At 41.8% G+C, this 26,550-nt stretch overlaps 1 protein-coding gene across 1 annotated transcript in view; it reads left to right on the top strand.

Moving 5' to 3' along the window:
- Nucleotides 1-26,550, top strand: part of zbtb20 (zinc finger and BTB domain containing 20) — a 42,755-nt gene that overhangs the window by 9,327 nt on the left and 6,878 nt on the right. The window contains exons 3-4 of the mRNA XM_064971608.1: nucleotides 19,165-19,350; nucleotides 22,334-23,863. Coding sequence (XP_064827680.1) covers nucleotides 22,354-23,863 — 1,510 coding nt within the window. The 5' untranslated portion in view covers nucleotides 19,165-19,350; nucleotides 22,334-22,353. The remainder of the gene's footprint in view (nucleotides 1-19,164; nucleotides 19,351-22,333; nucleotides 23,864-26,550) is intronic.

The raw sequence follows: 26,550 nt of genomic DNA, 5'->3' as shown, positions 1-26,550 counted from the left end.
AAAATAAATCAAATAGAGACTCTTCTGTATCTTTTTGTGGATAATGCCAGAGTAAGTTTATATTCTATTTGTTTACACCTAGTCCTCCTGACAAGCCTTTTAGGCCCCATGCTGGTGAAAAACACTCTTAGCATAGTGGCCAAAATTGTATGACGGACAAGCCTGTAGCTCATTAAAAAAGACACAGTGACACTGGTGTGCAGTGGAAAAACCTGAGACGTATTATCTACACAATGGCATTTGTGTTGTAAAGCCAGAGTTGACCCACAGAAGTCAAGGCTATTAGGACTTTCCACACCTCATTGTTACTTTATTATTAATAGGGTAGCAATTCGTTTTTGGGGGGAAATAGCCGACAGTCATATCTTTAGATGTTTTGTTTTACCCATGAAAACAGTTACACCTGCTATTATTAGGAAATCCTTTTTGTTTATGCACAAACAAATCTCTCTTTTCCTAATGAGTATCCACTGAAGAAACAGACGGTCTCTGATTTTTCCATTATTGTTCTTTACGAACACTTCCTGCATGAAATGGATCACGATTATCAAATTATACGGATCATAGACACTTTATAGAAGCTTGCTTCCCAGTATTATTTTTAGGAAGGTGTGCTGACTGATTCAGACAATTTAACATCTAGGTAGCTAACATTTTAGGGAGCTTTTGACACGTGTGCTTTCTTGTAATGGTAAGGGAGAACAGGTAACAATGGGGATATGGCCTAACGATCCAGACACACTGTTATTTTTCTTTCAATTGAAACATGTTTGTTTCTAAGAATTTCAGGTATCTATTTGCCTTTACATGTTGTATCAACTTGCATGTCAAGCACAGTAAAAGTAGCTTGTCTTACTTGTTTAATCTCTTATCGATTGTTATGCTGTGTGGGATAATACATGGCAGTATGTTCATGCAAGCTATGGTGGCCTGCTGTAGGACATTTTACACTGAAAGGGACAAATACATTTAGCCCAAGGAAATATTTGGCATAATGACATATACAGTTCCTTCAGACAGTACTCACACTACTTGACTTTTTCCACATCTTGTTGTGTTACAGCCTGAATTTAAAATGTATTACATCTAGATGTTTTGTCTCTAGTCTACACACAATAGTACATAATGTCAAAGTGGAATTATGCTATTTGATTATTATTATTATTTTTACAAATTAATAACAAATAAAAAGCTGAAATGTTTTGTGTCAATAAGTATTCAACCCCTTTGTTATGGCAAGCCTTAATAAGTTCAGGAGTAAACATTTTGATTATTGTGATTTTGCTATCCATTGTAAATGTTTGTGGTCTTATGTAGCCAAATTGTATCTATGATCATATGTTATCCATTCATGTTTTTTATATGTTCTATTTATATCTGTAAATTAACCAATGAAATCAAGCCACACCCAACCATGATTAAAGACGCCTGTGTGTCCTTTGAAACGATATAAACTAGTGACCCACAGTGTTTGTCATTATACCATGATGAAAACAGCTCGTCTGTTGAAACATTAGTTATTCGGTTATTACATTTTTTGAATCTGAGCTCCTAGAGTGTGCGCCTCTCCTTTTCTTTTTCAAGTGTTCTACTCCGCTAGCCAGCACCTCGCCAAAACAGGTGTTGTACTCCGCTAGCCAGCACCTCGCCTGAACAGCTGTTCTACTCTGCTAGCCAGCACCTCGCCTAAACAGGTGTTCTACTCCGCTAGCCAGCACCTCTCCTAAACAGGTGTTCTACTCTGCTAGCCAGCACCTCTCCTAAACAGGTGTTCTACTCCGCTAGCCAGCACCTCCCCTAAACAGGTGTTCTACTCCGCTAGCCAGCACCTCCCCTAAACAGGTGTTCTACTCTGCTAGCCAGCACCTCTCCTAAACAGGTGTTCTACTCTGCTAGCCAGCACCTCCCCTAAACAGGTGTTCTACTCTGCTAGCCAGCACCTCGCCTAAACAGGTGTTCTACTCCGCTAGCCAGCACCTCGCCTAAACAGGTGTTCTACTCTGCTAGCCAGCACCTCTCCTAAACAGGTGTTCTACTCTGCTAGCCAGCACCTCCCCTAAACAGGTGTTCTACTCTGCTAGCCAGCTAAACAGGTGTTCTACTCTGCTCCTAAACAGGTGTTCTACTCTAAACAGGTGCCTGCTAGCCAGTAGCCTAAACAGGTGCACTGCTAGCCAGCACTTCGCCTAAACAGGTGTTCCTAAACAGGTGTTCTACTCTGCTAGCCTCTCCTAAACAGGTGTTCTACTCCGCTAGCCAGCACCTCCCCTAAACAGGTGTTCTACTCTGCCTCGCCTAAACAGGTGTTCTACTGCTTAAACAGGTGTTCTACTCTGGTAGCCTAAACAGGTGTTCTACTCTGCTAGCCAGCACCTAAACAGGTGTTCTACTCCTAAACAGGTGTTCTACTCTGCTAGCCAGCACCTTCGCCTAAACAGGTGTTCTACTGTAGCCAGCACCTCCCCTAAACAGGTGTTCTACTCTGCTAGCCAGCACCTCTCCTAAACAGGTGTTCTACTCCGCTAGCCAGCACCTCTCCTAAACAGGTGTTCTACTCTGCTAGCCAGCACTTCGCCTAAACAGGTGTTCTACTCCGCTAGCCAGCACCTCCCTAAACAGGTGTTCTACTCTGCTAGCCAGCACCTCTCCTAAACAGGTGTTCTACTCCGCTAGCCAGCACCTCGCCTAAACAGGTGTTCTGCTAGCCAGCACCTCGCCTAAACAGGTGTTCTACTCCGCTAGCCAGCACCTCGCCTAAACAGGTGCCAGCACCTCGCCTAAACAGGTGTTCTACTCTGCTAGCCAGCACCTCGCCTAAACAGGTGTTCTACTCTAAACAGGTGCTAGCCAGCACCTCGCCTAAACAGGTGTTCTACTCTAAACAGGTGTTCTACTCTGGTAGCCAGCACCTCTCCTAAACAGGTGTTCTACTCTGCTAGCCAGCACCTCACCTAAACAGGTGTTCTACTCTGCTAGCCAGCACTTCGCCTAAACAGGTGTTCTACTCTGCTAGCCAGCACTTCGCCTAAACAGGTGTTCTACTCCGCTAGCCCTCTCCTAAACAGGTGTTCTACTCTGTAGCCAGCACCTCGCCTAAACAGGTGTTCTACTCTGCTAGCCAGCACCTAAACAGGTGTTCTACTCCCTAGCCAGCACCTCCCCTAAACAGGTGTTCTACTCCGCTCCGCTAGCCAGCACCTCGCCTAAACAGGTGTTCTACTCCGCTAGCCAGCACCTCCCCTAAACAGGTGTTCTACTCCGCTAGCCAGCACCTCGCCTAAACAGGTGTTCTACTCCGCTAGCCAGCACCTCCCCTAAACAGGTGTTCTACTCTGCTAGCCAGCACTTCGCCTAAACAGGTGTTCTACTCCGCTAGCCAGCACATCGCCTAAACAGGTGTTCTACTCTGCTAGCCAGCACCTCGCCTAAACAGGTGTTCTACTCTGCTAGCCAGCACCTCGCCTAAACAGGTGCCAGCAGCCAGCACCTCGCCTAAACAGGTGTTCTACTCTGCTCTAGCCAGGTAGGTGCCAGCACCTCACCTAAACAGGTGGTAGCCAGCACCTCGCCTAAACAGGTGTTCTACTCTGCTAGCCAGCACCTCACCTAAACAGGTGTTCTACTCTAGCCAGCACCTCGCCTAGTTCCAGCACCTCGCCTAAACAGGTGTTCTACTCTGCTAGCCAGCACTTCGCCTAAACAGGTGTTCTACTCCGCTAGCCAGCACCTCGCCTAAACAGGTAGCCAGTTAAACAGGTGTTCTACTCCGCTAGCCAGCACCTCGCCTAAACAGGTGTTCTACTTCTAGCCAGCACCTCGCCTAAACAGGTGTTCTACTCCGCTAGCCAGCACCTCCCCTAAACAGGTGTTCTACTCGCTAGCCCAGCTAAACAGGTGTTCTACTCTGCTAGCCAGCACCTCGCCTAAACAGGTGTTCTACTCCGCTAGCCAGCACCTCCCCTAAATAGGTGTTCTACTCCGCTAGCCAGGTGCACCTCGCCAGGTGTTCTACTCCGCTAGCCAGCACCTCGCCTAAATAGGTGTTCTACTCCGCTAGCCAGCAGCCTAAACAGGTGCCTCGCCTAAACAGGTGTTCTACTCCGCTAGCCAGCACCTCGCCTAAACAGGTGTTCTAGCCAGCACCTCGCCTAAACAGGTGTTCTACTCCGCTAGCCAGCACCTCGCCTAAACAGGTGTTCTACTCCGCTAGCCAGCACCTCCCTAAACAGGTGTTCTACTCCGCTAGCCAGCAGCCAGGTGCACTCCTCAGCACCTCGCCTAAACAGGTGTTCTACTCCGCTAGCCAGCACCTCGCCTAAACAGGTGTTCTACTCCGCTAGCCAGCACCTCGCCTAAACAGGTGTTCTACTCTACTCCCGCTAGCCAGCACCTCGCCTAAATAGGTGTTCTACTCTGCTAGCCAGCACCTCGCCTAAACAGGTGTTCTACTCCGCTAGCCAGCACCTCACCTAAACAGGTGTTCTACTAGCTGGTAGCCAGCACCTCACCTAAACAGGTGTTCTACTCTGCTAGCCAGCACCTCACCTAAACAGCTGTTCTACTCTGCTAGCCAGTACCTCGCCTAAACAGGTGTTCTACTCTGCTAGCCAGCACTTCGCCTAAACAGGTGTTCTACTCCGCTAGCCAGCACTCCGCCTCTCCTAAACAGGTGTTCTCTCCTAAACAGGTGTTCGCCTAAACAGGTGTTCTACTCCGCTAGCCAGCTAGCCAGCACCTCGCCTAAACAGGTGTTCTACTCCGCTAGCCAGCACCTCGCCTAAACAGGTGTTCTACTCCGCTAGCCAGCACCTCGCCTAAATAGGTGTTCTACTCCGCTAGCCAGCACCTCGCCTAAACAGGTGTTCTACTCCGCTAGCCAGCACCTCGCCTAAACAGGTGTTCTACTCGCCTAAATAGGTGTTCTACTCCGCTAGCCAGCACCTCGCCTAAATAGGTGTTCTACTCCGCTAGCCAGCACCTCGCCTAAACAGGTGTTCTACTCCGCTAGCCAGCAGCCTAAACAGGTGTTCACTCCGCTAGCCAGCACCCCCTAAACAGGTGTTCTACTCCGCTAGCCAGCACCTCGCCTAAACAGGTGTTCTACTCCGCTAGCCAGCACCTAAACAGGTGTTCGCTAGCCAGCACCTAAACAGGTGTTCTACTTCGCTAGCCAGCACCTCTCCTAAACAGGTGTTCTACTCTGCTAGCCAGCACCTCGCCTAAACAGGTGTTCTACTCCGCTAGCCTGCACCTCCCCTAAACAGGTGTTCTACTCTGCTAGCCAGCACCTCGCCTAAACAGGTGTTCTACTCCGCTAGCCAGCACCTCACCTAAACAGGTATTCTACTCCGCTAGCCAGCACCTCCCCTAAACAGGTGTTCTACTCTGCTAGCCAGCACCTCGCCTAAACGGGTGTTTTACTCTGCTAGACAGCACCTCCCCTAAACAGGTGTTCTACTCTGCTAGCCAGCACCTCGCCTAAACGGGTGTTTTACTCTGCTAGACAGCACCTCCCCTAAACAGGTGTTCTACTCTGCTAGCCAGCACCTCGCCTAAACAGGTGTTCTACTCTGCTAGCCAGCACCTCGCCTAAACAGGTGTTCTACTCCACTAGCCTGCACCTCCCCTAAACAGGTGTTCTACTCCGCTAGACAGCACCTCCCCTAAACAGGTGTTCTACTCTGCTAGCCAGCACCTCGCCTAAACGGGTGTTTTACTCTGCTAGACAGCACCTCACCAAAACAGGTGTTCTACTCTGCTAGCCAGCACCTCGCCTAAACAGGTGTTCTAGGTGTTCTACTCCGCTAGCCAGCACCTCACCTAAACAGGTGTTCTACTAGCCAGCTCGCCTAAATAGTGTTCTACTCCGCTAGCCAGCACCTCGCCTAAACAGGTGTTCTACTCTAGCCAGCACTCTAAACCTAGCCAGCACCTCACCTAAACAGGTGTTCTACTCCGCTAGCCAGCACCTACTCGCTAGCCAGCACCTCCCCCCTAAACAGGTGTTCTACTCTGCTAGCCAGCACCTAGCCGCCTAAACAGGTGTTTGACTCTGCTAGACAGCACCTCCCCTAAACAGGTGTTCTACTACTCTGCTAGCCAGCACCTCGCCTAAACAGGTGTTCTACTCTGCTAGCCAGCACCTCCCTAAACAGGTGTTCTACTCTGCTAGCCAGCACCTCCCCTAAACAGGTGTTCTACTCCAGCTAGCCAGCACCTCCCCTAAACAGGTGTTCTACTCCGCTAGCCAGCACTAAACAGGTGTTCTCTCCTAAACAGGTGTTCTACTCTGCTAGCCAGCACCTCACCAAAACAGGTGTTCTACTCTGCTAGCCAGCAGCCTAAACAGGTGTTCTACTCCGCTAGCCAGCACCTCACCAAAACAGGTGTTCTACTCTGCTAGCCAGCACCTCGCCTAAACAGGTGTTCTACTCCGCTAGCCAGCACCTCACCTAAACAGGTGTTCTACTAGCCAGCTACAGGTGCCAGCACCTCCCCTAAACAGGTGTTCTACTCTGCTAGCCAGCACCTCACCCTAAACAGGTGTTCTACTCTGCTAGCCAGCACCTCCCTAAACAGGTGTTCTACTCTGCTAGCCAGCACCTCCCCTAAACAGGTGTTCTACTCCGCTAGCCAGCACCTCCCCTAAACAGGTGTTCTACTCTGCTAGCCAGCACCTCGCCTAAACAGGTGTTCTACCTCACCTAAACAGGTGTTCTACTCCGCTAGCCAGCACCTCACCTAAACAGGTGTGTAGCCAGCACCTCCCCTACTCCGCTAGCCAGCACCTCCCTAAACAGGTGTTCTACTCAGCTAGCCAGCACCTCGCCTAAACAGGTGTTCTACTCCGCTAGCCAGCACCTCCCCTAAACAGGTGTTCTACTCCGCTAGCCAGCACCTCGCCTAAACAGGTGTTTTACTCCGCTAGCCAGCACCTCGCCTAAACAGGTGTTCTACTCCGCTAGCCAGCACCTCGCCTAAACAGGTGTTCTACTCCGCTAGCCAGCACCTCGCCTAAACAGGTGTTCTACTCCGCTAGCCAGCACCTCGCCTAAACAGGTGTTCTACTCCGCTAGCCAGCACCTCGCCTAAACAGGTGTGCGTTTCTTTTGCCTCCAGTAAAAATGTGCTTAACATGTCATGTAATAAGTTCGATGGACTCACACTGTGTGCAATAATAGTTTTGAACATGATTTTTGAATGACTACCTCATCTCTGTATCCCACACATACAATTGTCTGTAAGGTCCCTCAGTCAAGCAGTGAGGCATTTTCCAATGCCTCACAAAGAAGGGGGCCTATTGGTAGATGGGTAAAAATAAACAAAAGCTGACATTGAATATCCCTTTGAGTATGGTGATTTTTTTTTATTATTCTTTGGATGGTGTATCAATAAACCCAGTCACTACAAAGATACAGGCGTCCTTCCTAACTCATTTGCCGGTGAGGAAGGAAACCGCTCAGGGATTTCACTATGAGGCCCATGGTGACTTTAAAACAGTTACATAGTTTTAATGGCTGTGATACGGTAAAACTGGGGATGGATCAACAACATTGTACTTACTCCACAATACTAACCTAAATGACAGAGTGAATAGATGTAAGGCTGTAACACAACAAAATGTGGAATAAGGTGAGGGGTATGAATACTTTCTGAAGGTGCAGGACATGTGGCTGGTCAATGTTTTATTTGTTCACTGACTATTTGTGTCTGCAACAGCCTTACACATTCTCCAGTGGTTGTGCAAATGATAGTTTTTTGCTACCTAGCCTAAATCACACTCAAATGTATTGTACAAATGTATTGTACAAATGTATTGTATTGTATTGATTTAAGAAATACAGTACATTTTACATGTCGTCTTGTGAAGATGATAGCTGCTAGGCTTGAACTATTTCAGAATTTGGTTGTTGCGCTTTTCTTGACAGTTTCTGTTGATCAACAACAAAATATTTGTGTTCACAATTAGCCTATATAATATAATTTCAACTTTATTTTACCAGGTTTGTCAAATTTGTCTTATTTAGGGACCTTTTAAGAGTAACCCTGTCATTATAAATTGGTTTATGGTTTAATGGATTAGTAAACTTTTAGTACAACACTGTAGTCATCACAGATTATACAGTATGTTTGTCTCTTGATAGTTCACCCTTGCTATTAGCCTAAATCACGTTGCTATTTTCTGAAACAAGCAATGAGCTTCTGGCTCGTGGCTTCATTGTTGTGAAATAGCTGGCTTTCTTAACAAGTTACCCTTACAGCACAGTTATTAATCTATGGGTCAAGTTTATAAAGACCGTATATTTGAGATTGTCCAAATGCATCTACCCATTCTGGACTAACAGAAAACAATACCTTTGTTTCCTGAATGACACATACTTTATAAGTGTATGTTTGTGTATGTGTGTGTTTTTACGTTTTCTCTATCTCTGATGCAATGTGTAATTGGGACTAAACTTTTGTAGATCGTTACAGAAGCTGCATGAGAAACTGGCCAGCAGGCCATTGGCACCAAAGTAAGGCGAGATTTCATCTGCAAGCATAACAATTATAGAGAGGTCAAAGGTTATGAGAGCTAACAAGATACAGTGACACTGTAGGGTAGATACAACATACCCGTCTTCAGAAGTCTATGTTGTGTATGGCTTTGGAGTGTGTTATGGTGTAAAGCAATGACATCGCGCTTTGAATGTAAAATCTATGATTGTTTTTTCAGATTCCTCATTACATCCTATAGTACAAGTGATTACTGTTTCTCTTGAATATATATGTTCCTTTTTTCCCCCTCCAAATGTAGCAGTTGCTATGGACACCTGCCATGCCGAAATAATAAGACTCTATTTGTGCAACTATCTGCTTCTGACTTAAAGTATTTTAAAGACTGTCCATGAATGGCCAAATGCTTCCTCTTCTGAATGACTTTGTGAAACACCAAACCCAATAAAGTTAGCATATTGAAAAGCAACCAATCATGGGATTCAAACAACATCCTGATATTGACTGGTTTTTACTAGTACTGTATGTAGTAAGCCTATTGCAAGATTAACTTGGTCAATGGTTTGAGAATAATTAATGGTTGAGCCTCAACTTTGTTTTGAGTTCCGATCTTAATTATTGTTAAGAACATTTGAGTATCATGTAGTAGCCTAAACCTATTGATGTTACATTGAACAGGGGGAATGGAATAATAGAAATATGCTGTAATCGAAATAAGGCCAATCTCATGAACAAAAAAAATTGTCCTTCCTTATTTTGAAAGGCCCTGACTGCCACTGAGCTACCTCTATTTGAATTATTTGAAAATATTTACAAATAACTTTCTATAAATAGCCAAAATGATTTTCAAATACTTATTTCGGAATACTTATTTCAAATACTCCTAGGAACAAACCGACCTGGGTTCAAATGCATGTAGTATTTAAATATTTATACTTGAAAATACACTTGTCTGTGTATTTGAGTATTTTCAAATATGCCAATACTTTCCAAGTGCATCTACAAATACAATCCAATATTCAACTACCTGTATTTTCAAAGAAGAAACAAAAATACTTATACCAATTTGCAAATAAATTCATTAAAAATCCTACAATGCGATTTTCTGGATTTTTTTCTCTCATTTTGTCTGTCATAGTTGAAGTGTACCTATGATGAAAATTACAGGCCTCTCATCTTTTTAAGTGGGAGAACTTGCACAATTGGTGGCTGACTAAATACTTTTTTGCCCCACTGTAGATGCTCATTTTGGTCGAACTCCGACCTAATCTATGTGCTTTTAAAGTAATAGTTTACTACAATAGCCTATATGTGTCACGTAGTCATTTGAGTATTTTCAATAATATCAACGAGTTCTGTACCTTTATCTTGTTTTTCTTGCAAACAGCCAACATTTGCATTGGTCATTGTTGGAAAAAAACAGCAAAATCAGCTATTATGTACTAAATTTTAGCAAATTAACCATACAGTAATGGTGGATTGGAGACTGTAATTACGGAAAATAATTCAGCAATACAGACTTATCCGCTTCAGGGTGTAATTTAAAGTTATTAAGCTATTCTTAAGACTTCATTGTGTTGAAGTACTGAATGATTTTGGATCAATGAGATTGACAATAACAGTGAGTTAGCCAGCTAGCTGAGTTTGGTTAATGAATTAGCTATCTTATCATGAAACGTCACGACTTGTAAACTAGGGGCACAAAGATGATACCAGATTCTTCCACTTGAGTTTCCGACTTGGAAGCTCACGTGAACAGTTTTTCAACGTCAGACTAATAATACGAAAATTCCGATAGCACATGAATGCAGCAATATATCCATCGCAAGTAAGAGCATTCAAATAAAATGTACAGCAGGCCTGTTCACATACCTCATGTAGCAGCTTGGTCTCGTAATCTTTGTGCTGGGAATTAGTCCAGAGGTGGAAAAAGTAACCAATTGTCCTACTTGAGTAAAAGTAAATCTACCTTAATAGAAAATGACTCAAGTAAAAGTGAAAGTCACCCAGTAAAATAGTACTTGAGTAAAACATATTTGGTTTTAAATATACTTAAGTATCAAAAGTAAATGTAATTGCCAAAATATACTTATGTGTCAAAAGTAAAAGTATAAATAATTTAAAATTCCTTGTATTAAGCAAACCAGGCAGCATCCTTTTATTTTTAATTGACAGATAGCCAGGGGCACGCTCCAACAATCAGACATCATTTACAAACAAAGCTTGTGTTTAGTGAGTCCACCAGATCAGAGGCAGTAGGGATGACCAGGGATGTTCTCTTGATATGTGTGTGAATTAGACAATTTTCTTGTCCTTCTAACTATTCAAAATGTAACGAGTTCTTGTGAAGTGTCAGGTAAAATTAGTGGAGTAAAAAGTACATATTTTTCTTTAGGAATGTGGTGAAGTAATAGTTGTCAAAAATATAAATAGAAAAGTACAGATACCCCCAAAAACTACTTAAGTATAACTTTCAAGTATTTTTACTTAAGTACTTTACACCACTGAATTAGTCCTATTCAATAGTGGGGTTGGCATGTGAAGGAACAAGTTGTTCAAGAAGAACGCTTACGTCCACTTTGTGCTTGAGTTGCAAGTCACATTGGGCTCCCTAGTGGCACAGTGGTCTAAGGCACTGCATCTCAGTGCTAGAGGCGTCACTACAGACCCTGGTTCAGTTCCAGGCTGTATCACAATTGGCCCAGCATCGTCCAGGTTAGGGTTTGGCGGGGGAGGCTATCATTGTAAATAAGGATTTGTTCTTAATAACTGACTTGCATAGTTAAATTAAAAACGTTGGCTACACTGCCCCCTGGTGGAACATTAAGTGTTGACATCACTACTGAAGTCTTTTAATATGGCCATTCAAACAAACTACTCTTTACCTTTGTTATCTCATGTGTTATCTCACTGTGTCCATGTGGTGTTCAGGAGATAAGTTTCTCATTATCTCAAAAATATATTTTGTTTCAATGGCCTTTAAAGACTTACGTACGTTAAACATTTTGGGATGCACATTTATTAACACAAACATGCAACCACGCTCTTGTGTGGCTACTTCGAAGACACTCATTACTAAGACGCTGGATTGTTAGCATTTCCCATAGGAAAACATGTCACACTTAGCCGCTATGCTAATACTAGCCGGGCATGTACAATTCTACCGGATAGCTACAAAAGTGCCATAGACAAAGAAGAACAGCTTTAGCTAAGATCTGCATTATGTGCATGGGGTTTTTCCCCACTCTGAACATTGGTATCCATGCACCTGTCAGTATCTCGGTTGAATACTTATTCAATACTTATTGACTCATGACTTTCAGCTTTTAATTTGTAATTAATTTGTAGAAATTTCGAGAAACATAATTCCACTTTGACATTATGGGGGTTTGTGTGTAGGCCAGTGACAACAAACAAATCTAAAGGTAATCCATTTTAAATTCAGGCTGTAACACAATAAAATGTGGAAAAGAACAAGGGTTGTGAATAGTTTCTGAAAGCACTGTATGTCACAACCAAATGGGACCTTTAATTTAAGGCAACATCTCTTCTAATGTATGTTATAGATTGATGCATAATGTAACTTCTCAGTAGTGCTTTTATTTCTGATATTTCTACAATGTTTGGTGAGTTCCTAATCTAACATTTTGTTGTAATTTTAGTCAGTTATATCAACAGCCCCACCCTGCCTTCGTTTGGTAATCTGAGGGATGGACCAGGGACATGTAACCACTGTGACATTCATAGATATGGATGCATGGATTGACAGTGCTAATGATGATTTTTAAACAATCTTTGATGCTATACATTGTTTTCAAAGACTCAAATGACCAAAGAACATTAACAATTGAGTAAGATGACCTTAGATTAGAACATTACCTAACCCTCAGGGGTCGTGCAGGGGCAATCATTACCTAACCCTCTTTTTGTTGGGGGCGGGGGCGGCAATCATCTCATTTATCATTTATGAAATCATCCTCATGTTTTGAGTGGTGGTATTGCTTTGACTTAAATGGCCTGTAGTATTGGCACGTACTGTACCAATCACTATACCTTTATAAACATGCCAATTGTGTATGTTTCGACTTCGTTTTGGCCAACACGTTATTAAAATTAGAAACATTTATAAGGAATGTTAGTCTACACAGCACATCACGACAATGTGGCCTTATTTGGGGGGTATTTTTATATATTTGAAGCTGTGTGTAGGTGTTTTGTTAATGTTGTTTGATGGATTTTCTGACATCAGAGTTCATATGCAGACCAAAGGTTAATCAATTCAAACCTGAGACTGAGTTGTTGTTTTCCAGTATGGGTGCATTGAGTGTTTTATCAGGTCATTTTCATGTTTATAGTTAATAACACAAGGGCTTGATTTTAAACCACTCAACTGTAATAAGAGATGTAGTACTGTATATTGCTCATTAATTTAATTACCCAACAGAATGTTGTTGGGAGAGAACTGAACATTCAATTGCCAATAATTTATTCAGATCAGAGTGGCATTTGCAGTATTGTTCAGATGTGGTATACAAATTGGTGCAATAATGTGCAATGTAGCTCCCTGCGGTGAATTAATAGATGTAGACCTATGTGTATTTTGTTATTCAAGTTATTCAAATCATTTTGGAATGTATGTGAAATTATAGAAAGGCTGTGATGAAACAGTGAGCCTGCTGCTACTGGGTTTGACCTCTGTCAAACTGTACCTCAGCAACAATACTGTAACAGAAGAAAAATAATAAGTCTAAATCACACTTGCTACTCTTATGATATTTGTGACTATAATTATTTCATCTGGTGTGAAAAAGTTTTTGGGGCAATTTCGTCAGTGTTGAAAGCTGACCCATTTTTTTATGCTTAATTTTTGGCAGTAGAAATAACAATCGTGATGAAATGATGGTTGAAGCAGATTGTTTTGACAGATTTGATAGATTTCCTTTTACTTTACAGTTATTGATAGTATTCATGTGCCACAACAAAAAGTAGCGAAACACTGCATGCTGCGTTAATGTCTGTTTGCTGTTAACACTAAATAGAATCAGAATAGGCCAGAATATTCTGAATCTTCTGAATGGTACAGTATGCACAAAACAATACACATCACAGATTATTCATCGCCCAAGGAAACAAATGGGTTGGTTCATTTCCATTAAAATCCCTCTGTAGGCTCACATGTATCAAGGAGAAAATATATGCTTGTGGTGTGTATTGTAAGTCACATTTGCATATTCAAGATGTATATTATTCACATGGCTAACATCGTCTCCTTTCACAAACCCGCCTCTCATCTCTGTCCTCAACCCCATCCCGCACCCCCACCTTCTTTTCATTTTCCCCCTAGATTAAACTGATTTCCAAATTTGGCGCAGTATTCTTCATGAGGTTGCCAACTAATTAAGGCAGGCTAGGCAGCTCTGATTAACCTGAAGTCAGACTGGTGATGCTGCTCTCTTCCCTTCTCTCCTCCTTTTTTTTCTCCTGTGGTCTTTGTTGTGGCAGCAGGGCATGGCACTGGCAGTCTGGAGCATTGTGTCTGATTTCTAGCAGACGAACTGACCTCTGGGGACTTATTGACAGCTAACTCTACAGAGAGGGACACTGTGCAGTGCAGGGAGAGAGAGCGAGAGAAAGAGAAAGGGAGAGCTGTGGAAAGGCTTGGGGAAGATCAATATCAGACACATAAATGCATTATAATAGTATAGTTTGATTCCCTCTGAACAGGGATGAAAATAGAAAATTATACAGATTTGGCAGAGGCATAAGTAGTGGAAGAAAATGGCTGCCTCCAAAAAGGATCTAATTAATTTTGAAGGATCATCATCAGCCCCTTTCGTCCAAGGCAGGGGAGGGAGGAGGGAGACCCCTGGACTGATTAGCATTCACTGCAGGTAGGAACTGGCTGCTGCTCACCCACTGTGTCACAGCTAAAATGGAATCACTGTTGTGAGTGGCAGTCTGGGCAGCAGAAGTCTGCTTCCCCTAGTCTGCTCCTTTGTGCCCCTATTCACCTCACTTCAACGCTCAGGCAGGTGGATTTACATGTCTAGATTGCAACTGAGACCAGGGAGGAAGTAAATATGCTTGTGTTGTCTAAAACTGGCCCTGTAGAGGCCTTTGTCATCAGGTCACCATAGAATGACACTAACCTGACGTTAACACACTATTAAACCTGCATTCACTGGCTTTTGTAAACTAGTGAAATTTCCCTCTTGATTTCAGCACTTTGTGACACTTTAAAAAAAAAAGAACTAGAAAAAGGCTCCTTAATGTTCTTTCTATTATTTTCCTCAAGTTAAAAGTGAGTGAGGGAGTGCATACTGTGTAGGCAGTGTACGCACATAGAGGTTAACCAGTGACTACGGTCCTGGCAAGTGTGCTTACACATTAAACTTTATCAGGGGTCCGCAAGGGTAGCTGCTGGGATCTTATTGTGATTGTATGGATTATTAGGGGTCAGAAGACAATTTAGGGTGTTGCGTTGGTTTGTTCCAGCTGTTGCCACGCAACACTCAAAATCTTTTCAGTTGCATAGCAATTAGGGGTGTGAACGTTTAAACGTTTAAATGGAGTTGGGATCCTTAACGTTAAGGAAAATCCCTAACCGAAAAACAATGTGTTTTCGCCCACATAATTCAAATCACAGTGCAGTTATCACAAAACATGATTTTCTGTGCTGTAACCTAACTAGACTATATGGCTGTAAAGGCCTAGGGAAAGTTGTGTCATTTAAATAAAACCAGAGAGGAAAAGGCAAACTTTAAGCTACTTTGGTGAATTTGCGAGGCATGCAATACAATTAAGATATTGCGAGATGCAGATTACCAAGACATATGCACACGGTTTTGTCTGCCCCTCCTCTCTCGCCCTCATGCTGGCCAGCCTGCTCTTTCTTTTCGTGAATGACACTAGTGTGTGTTCAGTCTTCGGTCTGTTGCGTGTAGAAAATCCTAGCTTAGGCTATTCATGAACTGATACAGTATATTCAGACCAGTCTAGCGAGCACTGTGTAGGCTACTCTTCGTTGCAGAGTGGGTGGGGGTGTTTTTGTCTCATAATATGAAATTACAGTAGGCTACCGGTATACTGTAGCCTGTATCAATTACCCTTTTCAGATATAATGGTATGTGGCCCCTTAAAAGCGCCCGGCTACAGCATGTTTGCTTGCCTGTTAGGGCAGGAAATACTACGGCTTCATAAACGCTGACACAAAACCTTCTCTGGAGACATGAACGGCCTTTTACTTGTCTGTAAAGTAACGCCGCTTCTGAAGCGGGACTAACTTTCATCACTAAGCAACCAGACCTGTCAATCCTAGCCTGCCTGCTGCCTGAGCACACACCACTCTTTCCTAAAAAAGTATTTTAAAGTTACCGTAATTTACCATTAAAAAAACATAAACAACACAGCTGAACATCAATCAGCAACGGGTATTGTTGTCAGGGAAACAATAGAACATTATATGCCAGGGCAGAATTCTACTGTCTGAAAAGATACAGATGCTTCTGATGCTGCACTTTTTGAAATTGTCTTAAAAGTTATCAATTATTGACATGCTACTGTAGCAGTGTTCTATGTCTGTAAAGGGTTGTGGTAGATATAACTTCATTGCCCGGCCCTAGTGGTCTTACGTATGTAATAGGGCCATTATTCTGCATTGTGAATTGACGTGGAATTGTATGTTTTTTTCTTCTGGTTTAAAAAAAAAAACTATGCAAAAATTGCAGTTTAAACGTTAAGAAAAATGGTCCACGTGTCACATCCCTAATAGCAATGGCTTCAGACTTATTTCTTAGCATCATTGGAAGGTGTTTTGCAAAGTCCCTATATATTAAAATAATATGGCTGGTGGCGTAGTTGGTGAGGCTAACCAAGGCTTGTTTCTGTTGAGCTGTTTGACCTAAAACCACAGCAGTGGCTCGTTATGGAAACATGGTGCCATTTCGTCCAATATGGAAAACAAACAGCAACACATGCATATAGCTATATTTACTGTGCCTCAAACTATAATTTGATAAAACAATAGAGAAACAAACTTTATTCGTGGCGGGGAGCACAACTATTGGCATAGAGGGGACACTGTATGTCAATCTTCTGTGGTGTAACCACAGGCATTTGGTTGTTAGGAAACAGGTTAAAGAGGTCCACATTTCTTTATTTTACCTTTATTTTAACAGGGAGTCCCATTGAAACTAAGAATCTCCTTCGCAATGGAGCACTGCATATATCCAGGTAGTACCCTTTTGGTTCCAGGTAGAACCCATATGGGTTCCATGTACTGTATAATCCTTTCCACAGAGGGTTCTACGTGGAGCCTGAAAGGTGTATCATATGCGGACAGCAGAAGAAACGTTTTGGAACACTGGTTGTATCTGACTGCTTCTGTACATCTACAGATGTAGGATCTTCATTTGATCACCCTGTTGCAGGATAACTTTCCTATCAACCCCTACAAAAATGTCCAATCATTATAATCCACATAATAATGCATATTTCCTGTTGAAGCTGAAGATCCTACATCTATACAAAGCAGTGTTTAATTACATTTATATGGCTGGTCTGCCAGAGGCATAGGCCTACTAATACAATGGAAAGTATGCAAGGATAAATAAAGCCCTTTTTAGAAAAATAAATATCTATGCTCAGAGCAGACTGGGAAAGATAACCAAAAGCAGAGAATACATCTGATGAATAGATAAAGGACATAAAGCATTTATGGAGACAGTTCAGTATTCATTACCGTCACATGCTATGTCTAGTTTGTCTGTTGCAGTCATTACCTTTTGATTAGTCGCCCTTAAAGTTAATACAAGTTGTTTTACTTGATGCCAGTACATTTTCCCAGAGTCAAATATTTGAAAGGTTCCTTGGAATGATTGAAATGGTTGTTGGTTACCCCCTCTACTAATGTTTACAGTTTAACCAAGCGTAGTGCTTTAACCAAGGAATAGTCGCTTCAGAAACAGCCAATGGGGATCCGAATAAAATACCAAATACATGCTATTCCTACAGTATAGTGTAGGATCATATTCATGAAGATCATTCAGTAAATAGATTGCAATATATGAAAGACACATGGCAAGAAAAGGGAAGACAAAACAAAACAGGAACGGTTCAAAGAAAATATGGGTATTTATCCTTTAGGAAACTTCATGATATAATCAGGTTTATTTGAATTTGATATATGGAAATTTCCTCCATTTTGTGAACAGTTGTGAGGACCTACAGTACAAACCTGAGGATGCTCACATCATCTACAGTTGGCCTTTTACAGTTTGGCCATGCACACATATGTATGGCTTAGAGTCTCTGTAATCCTGAGAATCACACCCTGGGTGTCGTTAAATGCCTTTGTGTTTCTTTAAGAATGCCTTTTGTTACAGTATTTCTTAGTTGACTGTTAGTGATCGTAATGTCTTACTATGGTGCTCCATAGTAACCCATGTTGTCTATTTTAGTATTGATATACAGTACTGGTCAAAAGTTTGGACACACCTTCTCATTCCAGGGTTTTTCTTTATTTTTACTATTTTATACATTGTAGAATAATAGTGAAGACATCAAAACTATGAAATAACACATATGGAATCATGTAGTAACCAAAAATGTGTTAAACAAATCAAAATATATTTTATAATACATTTGACTACAGACCCGGGTTCGATCCCAGGCTGTTTCGCAGCCGGCCTCGACCGGAAGACCCATGAGGTGGCACACAATTGGCCCAGAGGGTTTGGCCGGCATGTCCTTGTCCCATCATGCTCTAGCGACTCCTTGTGGTGGGCCAGGCGCATGCATGCTGACTTCGGGCGCCAGTTGTACGGTGTTTCCTCCGACACATTGATGCGACTTGCTTCCGGGTTAAGCGAGCAGTGTGTCAAGAAGCAGTGCGGCTTGGCAGCGTCGTGTTTCAGAGGACACATGGCTCTCGACCTTCGCCTCTCATGAGTCCGTACGGGAGTTGCAGCGATGGGACCAAACTGTAACTACCAATTGGATATTGCAAAATTGGGTAGAAAAAGGAGTAAAAATAAATAAATAAATATACATTTGAAATCACATTCGGTACTGCCTTGGCACACACATATGTACACACACACACACACTGTTGCAGTCCTTTGTATTGGAGAACAATCCTTTCGCCCTTGTTGCAACCTTTTATTCAAATAAATCAAGCTCCTGAGTCCTCTCTAGGCCCTCTCAAGGCATGTTGTAGAATTTTCTGGTCTCTCTCAATGCTTTTCTGATAAATCTATGAGATCTTGAACAAATGTATGTAGCCTTTGACCTTTGTACTTTTATTCAGAACGGGAAAATATGATACAGTATGAGGAGTATAATATCTTTGTGGGTAAATCAGACTGGAATGTGGAAGGATCTCCTTTGTAGGGTGTGGTTCACTGACCAGTAGTTTAGATAACGACTGAAAAGAGATTTGGCCCTGTGACCATATGATTTCTAACCTTGACATATAATTGGCGGTCAAGTGTCCACTAGAGTAAACTGCCTTAAATTGGTCTAGAAGGTTCACTCACTCTTTACCTTGGAAATTATAACACATCCAGATTGCATTGCTCACTTCATTATCTATGTATGAAGGTTAGACACCTACACATTTCATTGTCAGTATGAACATGTTGATTTATGAATTCTCTCTTTTTCCCCCAGGGTGGTATTGAAGAGACCACTGTGGACCTGTGGCAGAGCGACCTATGATAGTGGCAGCAGAGAGGACTGAAGGGACAGCCTAGGACTGGCCTTTCCATAGCCACCTTCACCAGCAACCTGTAGCAGTGTGCCCTGTGCCTCATCACCAGCCTCACACACATCTTCCCAACAAAGAGTCATCTGACTGTGAGTATATTTCTGTGGTTGGTCAGTCTGTCAGTAGTTAGGCTACTCTGGCCACTGTATCTCTAGCTACATGGGTGTGTTTGTCATTTATTTATAAATATATACCCAAGCTGTCCTGCTGTCACGGCATGTTGCAGCCATCCCATTTTTCTCTTTCTGATTGTATTAAGCCTAATGGCTGTGATTAGAGGATGTTTGTTTTAATTGTTTTTTCCCCGGTTTTATATATTATAATGCTTTCGATCAATTGTTTTCCCAAGAGTAAATAAAACTAAATGGTGTTCATTAGTTCTTCCCTTGGTTTTGATAGCAAGTCTTATATAAAACATGAAACTAAATAGACGTACTGTAGATTCAAGGCTTTTATTTTCTCTGGTAGATGGTCAAAGGTAATCACTTGACCTAAAAGCAAGAAATGGCCATGAATATACATTATACATTATCTAGGAAGATCTTGATGATTGTGTTTAACATTAAAGGGAAGATTGCAGAATGAGGTTGCTGTTAAACATTCGGATTGATTTCATCCTTACAACTAAAAGTCCCAATACGACATATCACTTTACATTTGTATTTTGAGAGAAATGTATATTTTATCCGAATTTGACCGAGGTCATGTCAGAAAAGCGTTCGGATAAGTGACTTTAAGAGAAGGACACAAGTGAATACACAGCAGGAGTGAGGCCACTGTCCACATAAAACAGTAAGGACCCCCATCATACCAAGTCCAGCATTTCTCATAGTTACACAAAATCAAGATAAACCTTATACCATCATAGTAGACATTGAAAGTCTATAACCAAACTGGCTAAAACTATTGGCCAATGGTAGCTATAGCTAGCTGCTAACCTGAGTGCTAACGTTACTAACGTTATTAGCAGCAGTAACAGTAAATCCAGGTATAATGGCTAACATTTACATTTACATTTAAGTCATTTGGCAGACGCTCTTATCCAGAGCGACTTACAAATAGGACACAAACATTGGCTACCATGATATCCTGCAAGTTTTATCGGCCAAGAAAGATCAGGCAGTACAGCTAAAATAAAGGCCTACCTTGAAATAAATAATGACATTAATCCGATTGGTATTTGACCATTGTTTTTTTTAAACGTACAGTGTTGATGGGGTTGTTGTCGTTTGCTTGCTAGCTAGTTAGCTTATTCCATCCCCAAACACCATGTTAGATCTGAGTGGGCCAGTTAGTTTTGCATGGCCCGGTGCACTTAGATAGCTGGCTATCTTCATTTTTTATAATCTACTAACAAGATAACATGACAAAACTTTAGTACCTACTTACCCGATTAGCCTCCATCACCAAAGCCACCAGCTGGCTGTTCCTTTCTTGACGTCAAAGCTGCATTGTATTGATGGTATAGGAGTTTTTGATGAATGTAATTCAAATTGCGAAAATATTTTAGACACTTTTGCATAAAGACCGTTTAGATGGAATATGATCAATCTACGTTGTTTTTTGGAATATATTGCATATCATGCCACTTTTCATTTACAATTGCATAGGAGAGAAGTCTGATTTAATTGTAGTTTTACTGCAATTGCATATGATAATTACAAGGGTGATAGTAGTGAAAGGGGGTCAGGTGCTATAAGAATAAACGTGTGTGTGTGTGTGTGTGTGTGTGTGTGTGTGTGTGTGTGTGTGTGTGTGTGTGTGTGTGTGTGTGTGTGTGTGTGTGTGTGTGTGTGTGTGTGTGTGTGTGTACAGTATGTACCCAGGGGGTAAAAGGGGAGGTATTGTATAATAGAACCCCTGTGCTCTGGGTGTGGGTTATGTGGATGAATGAAATTATGTAAAACATATACGATTGTATGAACAGGTGTTCAGTCTTACAGAAAAGCCATTCATGTTTTTTTAAGGACAGTATAATGTAGAGGCTGTTTGCTTGAGGGCTAATGCTAAATAATATTTAGTGATTTGATACTTGTTCTGCTATCAAAGTGGTTAATAAAATGTGTTATTATGGTGAAATGGTAGAAAACCAATTTAATTCATCTAGATTCCATGTGTGGAATGACAAAGCTATTGGATGCCATTGTCTTTCATTGTCATATCCAGTCTTTTCAACTGATCTTCAAATGTCAGCTAGAAAAGTCAAGCATTATTCAACAAGTCAGTTATATATTGTCTTTGTAGCATTTTGTTAATACTACATTTACATGTCTAAGAGGAGCTTTAACATTGCATGAATTGAGAGCAATACTGTTACGCATGGAATATAATGGAGCTATCTTTGAGGATTTGTTTAGTTGCTGAGCCAATTTGTAGATATGAGTTTCAGGTACAGTTTGTGTTCAGGGCAGCCACAAATCCATTCATGAGGGTGGCCTAAACATTATCAGACCAAATTTTAGCCAAGGACTCTGGCACAAATACCAGCTTAATTTGTGTAATGTCCCAAAACTGGGAGCACCATCACTGAGCACGCAGGTGGACGGGTGATAAACTAAGCCTATTAGTTTAAACCCAGAGCACCACCTACTGGGGGTTTAGAGTCTCAGAGAAAATCTACCACCAGACTTGTAAGATGGGAACAAAACTAATGAGATGGGGATCCATCTTGATTGTCTCTTTCGCTCTATCGGGCTACAGATCCTTTGTTGTGCAGTTTTGTGCAGACATTCATCCAACTACTAACCAGCTAGCTAGTTTACCTTGACTAATTTGATTGTTTCAATATCAAATGCCAACATGTTATGAAAATAAGATGACCACTGAAATGTGAGGAAAGCACATGGGGTGGATGGAGAAGGTCAATTGTTGAAATTGATTAAACTTGGCATTTCTCTGCTAAATACCCTGATTATGTCCCTGCAGTGCAGCTACGTTCCATCTTAAAATGTATTTGATAATCATTATCAATTTTTTTGTATTAGATAGTACTCATCATGTGGCCCACATTTTTACTTTCTAAAGGTTTATTAATTATTTTAAAAATTAAGCCTTTTTTTCTTCTGTGTCCAGGTGACATCTGTTGCAAGGGGATGACCGAGCGCATTCATAACATCAATCTCCACAACTTCAGCAATTCTGTACTTGAGACCCTCAATGAGCAGCGCAACCGCGGGCACTTCTGTGACGTGACTGTTCGGATCCATGGAAGCATGCTGCGAGCCCACCGCTGCGTGCTGGCCGCTGGGAGCCCCTTCTTTCAGGACAAGCTTCTCCTGGGCTACAGTGACATTGAGATCCCCTCGGTGGTCTCGGTGCAGTCCATCCAGAAGCTGATAGACTTCATGTACAGCGGGGTCCTGCGGGTGTCTCAATCAGAGGCTCTCCAGATCCTCACTGCTGCCAGCATCCTGCAGATCAAGACGGTCATCGATGAGTGCACCCGCATCGTGTCCCAGAATGTGGGCCTGGCCGGTCCAGGGGGGTTCCCTGTCAACCCAGGGGACTCTGGGCAGGAGACGCCCCGGGGCACACCTGAGTCAGGCACCTCTGGGCCCAGCAGCGATGCAGAGTCAGGGTACATGCAGGCCACGTCCCAGCAGAGCCTTGAGCGTGCGTACACATCGCTGTACTCCTACTCGGGCCTCTCACTGCAGAATGGAACCCGTGAACGCTCCCACTACGTAACCAGTATGACAACAAGCTACGACCCAGCCCTTAGCATGCAGAAGGACCAGCACGACCAGGACCCGCCGTGGATCACCCGCATCCATGAAAGGTCACAGCAGATGGAACGCTTCCTATCCACCCCTGAGACCACCCACTGCCGCAAGCAGCCCCGACCGGTACGCATACAGACAGGAGGCGTTCACATAAAGCAGGAGGCAGAGGATGAGTACAGCTGCTATGGTATGGATGAGTGCACAGAGGACACTGACCACGTTGAGGGTGTGGAGACTGAACCGAAGGGTGAAAGCTTTGACTCAGGGGTAAGCTCCTCCATTGGTACTGAGCCAGACTCCGTGGACCAGCACCAGTACCCCGTGGGCTTTGGGAGGGAAGGAGGTGGAGAGGGGACCCCGGTGCAGATTGAAGTCGATGACTCCTCCCCAGAGCAGATTCATGAGACGGAGGAAGGGGGCACATCCCACAGCACTAGCGACAGTAACATGTTGCAGCCCCTGCCCAACCCAATCATGGCCCAGTCTCTGCCAAGTGCCCTACTCTATATGCGTCAGGTCGAATCTCACACCAGCAATCTGAGGATGCCGCTCACCATGACCAGCAACACCCAGGTAATGGGCATGGCTGGCAACTCCTACCTGCCCACTCTGTTTCCCACACAGTCGGCCAGCAACAACAAGCCCTTCCTCTTCAGCCTGCAGCAGCCCATGGGAGGCCAGCAGCCCCAGTTTGTGTCCGGGCCTACCCCTAATATGCCCCCATTCCCTCAGCAATTGACGGTACAGCAACAGGCAGCGCGGGAACAGCAACAAGCGGCCTCGATGGGACAGGGGGAGAAGAAGCCCTATGAGTGCACTCTCTGCACTAAAACCTTTACTGCTAAACAGAACTACGTCAAACACATGTTTGTGCACACTGGTGAGTACACTGGCTCCGTTTCAAATCATTTCCCTATACATTTGCAAACATAAAAGACAAACACAATGAATCATTATTTTAGTTTAGATGTAGCAATGGATTCTTTTTAAACTAGGCTGAGACAAGGTCTCTTTCACAGATGAGCCCTCTATAAACATCAATACACATTAAACACATCAATATACACATCAATAACACATCAATATACACTATACACATCAATATATACATCACTATAAACTATACACATCAATATAAACTATACACATCAATATATACATCACTATAAACTGTACACATCAATATACACATCAATATACACTATACACATATAATACACTATACACATCAATATACACTATACACATCAATATACACTATACACATAAATATACACATCGATATACACTATACACATTGATATAGACATCAATATACACAATACACATCAATACACACTATACAAATCAATGTACACATCAATATACATTATACACATCAATATGCATATCACAATAGAATATACACATCAATATATACATTAATATACACTATACAGATCAATATATAAACCAATATACACAACACCATACACATCAATACACATATCACTATACACTGTACACATCAATATTCACATCAATGTACACTATAGACATCAATACACACTATACACATCACTATGCACATCAATATACACTATACACATAAATATACACATCACTACACATCAATATACATGTCAATGTACAAACCAATATACACTATACACATCACTATACACAGATATGTATACACTATACACATCACTCTGCACAGCAATATACACTAAACACATCAAAATGAACATCAACGTGCACTATAAGCATCAATATACACAATTTACATCATTATACGCTATACACATCAATATACATATTAATATACACTATACACATCAATATACACTATACACATAAATGTACAAACCAATATACACAATACACTACACTATACAAATCAATAAACACTATACACATCAATATACACATCACTAGACACGAAACACATCACATCAATATACACTATACACATCACTATACACCAATATTCACATCAATATACACTATACACATCAATATACACATCACTAGACACTAAACACATCACATCAATATACACTATACACATCAATATTCACATCAGTTTATACTATACACTATACACATCAATATATACATCACTCTACACATCAATATACACAATACACTACACTATACAAATCAATTAACACTATACACATCAATATACACATCACTAGACACTAAACACATCACATCAATATACTCTATACACATCACTATACAAACCAATATACAAACTACACTATTCACATCAATATACACTATACACATCACTATACACCAATATTCAAATCAATATACACTATACACATCAATATGCACATCCATATACACATCGCTGAACAGTACACATCAATATACACATCAGCATACACATCAATATACACTATACACCAATGTACACATGAATATACACACCAATATACACATCACTATACATAATTTACACATCAATATATAAACCAATATAAACTACACTATACATATCAATTCACACATCAATATAAACATCACTATACACTAAACACATTAATATATACATGAATATACACTATACACATCAATAACAGACCATTATACACTATACACATCAATATAAACGTCAATATACACAGAAATGTACTCTATACAAATCAATATACACTATACACATCACTATACACATCAAATACACTATACACATCAATATACACATCAATATACACTAAAAATATCAATATACACATCAGCATATGCTGGGGCGGCAGGAAGCCTAGTGGTTAGAGTGTTGGGCCAATAACCGAAAGGTTGCTGAATCAAATCGCTGAGCTGACAAAGTAGAAATCTGTCGTTCTGCCCCTGAGCAAGGCAGTTAACCTGTTCCCTGGGGGCAGAAGACGTGGATGGCAGCCCCCTGCGTCTCTCTGATTCAGAGAGTTTAATGCAGAAGACACATTTCAGTTGAAGGCATTCAGATGTACAAGTGACTAGGTATCACCCATTCCCTTATACACATCAATATACACAACACTACACTATACACATCAATATACACAAATATACACTATACACATCAATATACCCAAATATACACTATACATATCAATATACACTATACACATCAATATACACTATACAAACCAATATACACTATTTACATCAATCACAGATCAATATACAGTACCAGTCAAAACTCTTGGCATTCTCTCAACCAGCTTCACCTGGAATGCTTTTCCAACAGTCTTGAAGGAGTTCCTTCACTCAGCAGTCCAACTCATTCCAAAACATCTCAATTGGGTTGAGGTCGGGTGATTGTGGCGGCCAGGTCATCTGATGCAGCACTCCATTCCACAAATTAACTTTTAACAAAGCACACCTGTTAATTTAAATTAATTCCAGATGACTACCTCATGAAGCTGCTTGAGTGAATGCCAAGAGTGTGCAGAGCTGTCATCAAGGCAAAGGGTGGCTACTTTGAAGAATCTCAAATATAAATTATTTGTTTAACCTCTCTGGGATATGGGGGACGCTTGCGTCCCACTTGGCCAACAGCCAGGGAAAATGTAGAGTGCCAAATTCAAATAA

Source organism: Oncorhynchus masou, chromosome 8 (genome assembly GCF_036934945.1).
Source record: "Oncorhynchus masou masou isolate Uvic2021 chromosome 8, UVic_Omas_1.1, whole genome shotgun sequence".
NCBI classification, from domain to species: domain Eukaryota; kingdom Metazoa; phylum Chordata; class Actinopteri; order Salmoniformes; family Salmonidae; genus Oncorhynchus; species Oncorhynchus masou.
The sequence above is the reverse complement of the archived record's forward strand: the minus strand, read 5'-3'. Positions and strand labels throughout refer to the sequence as shown.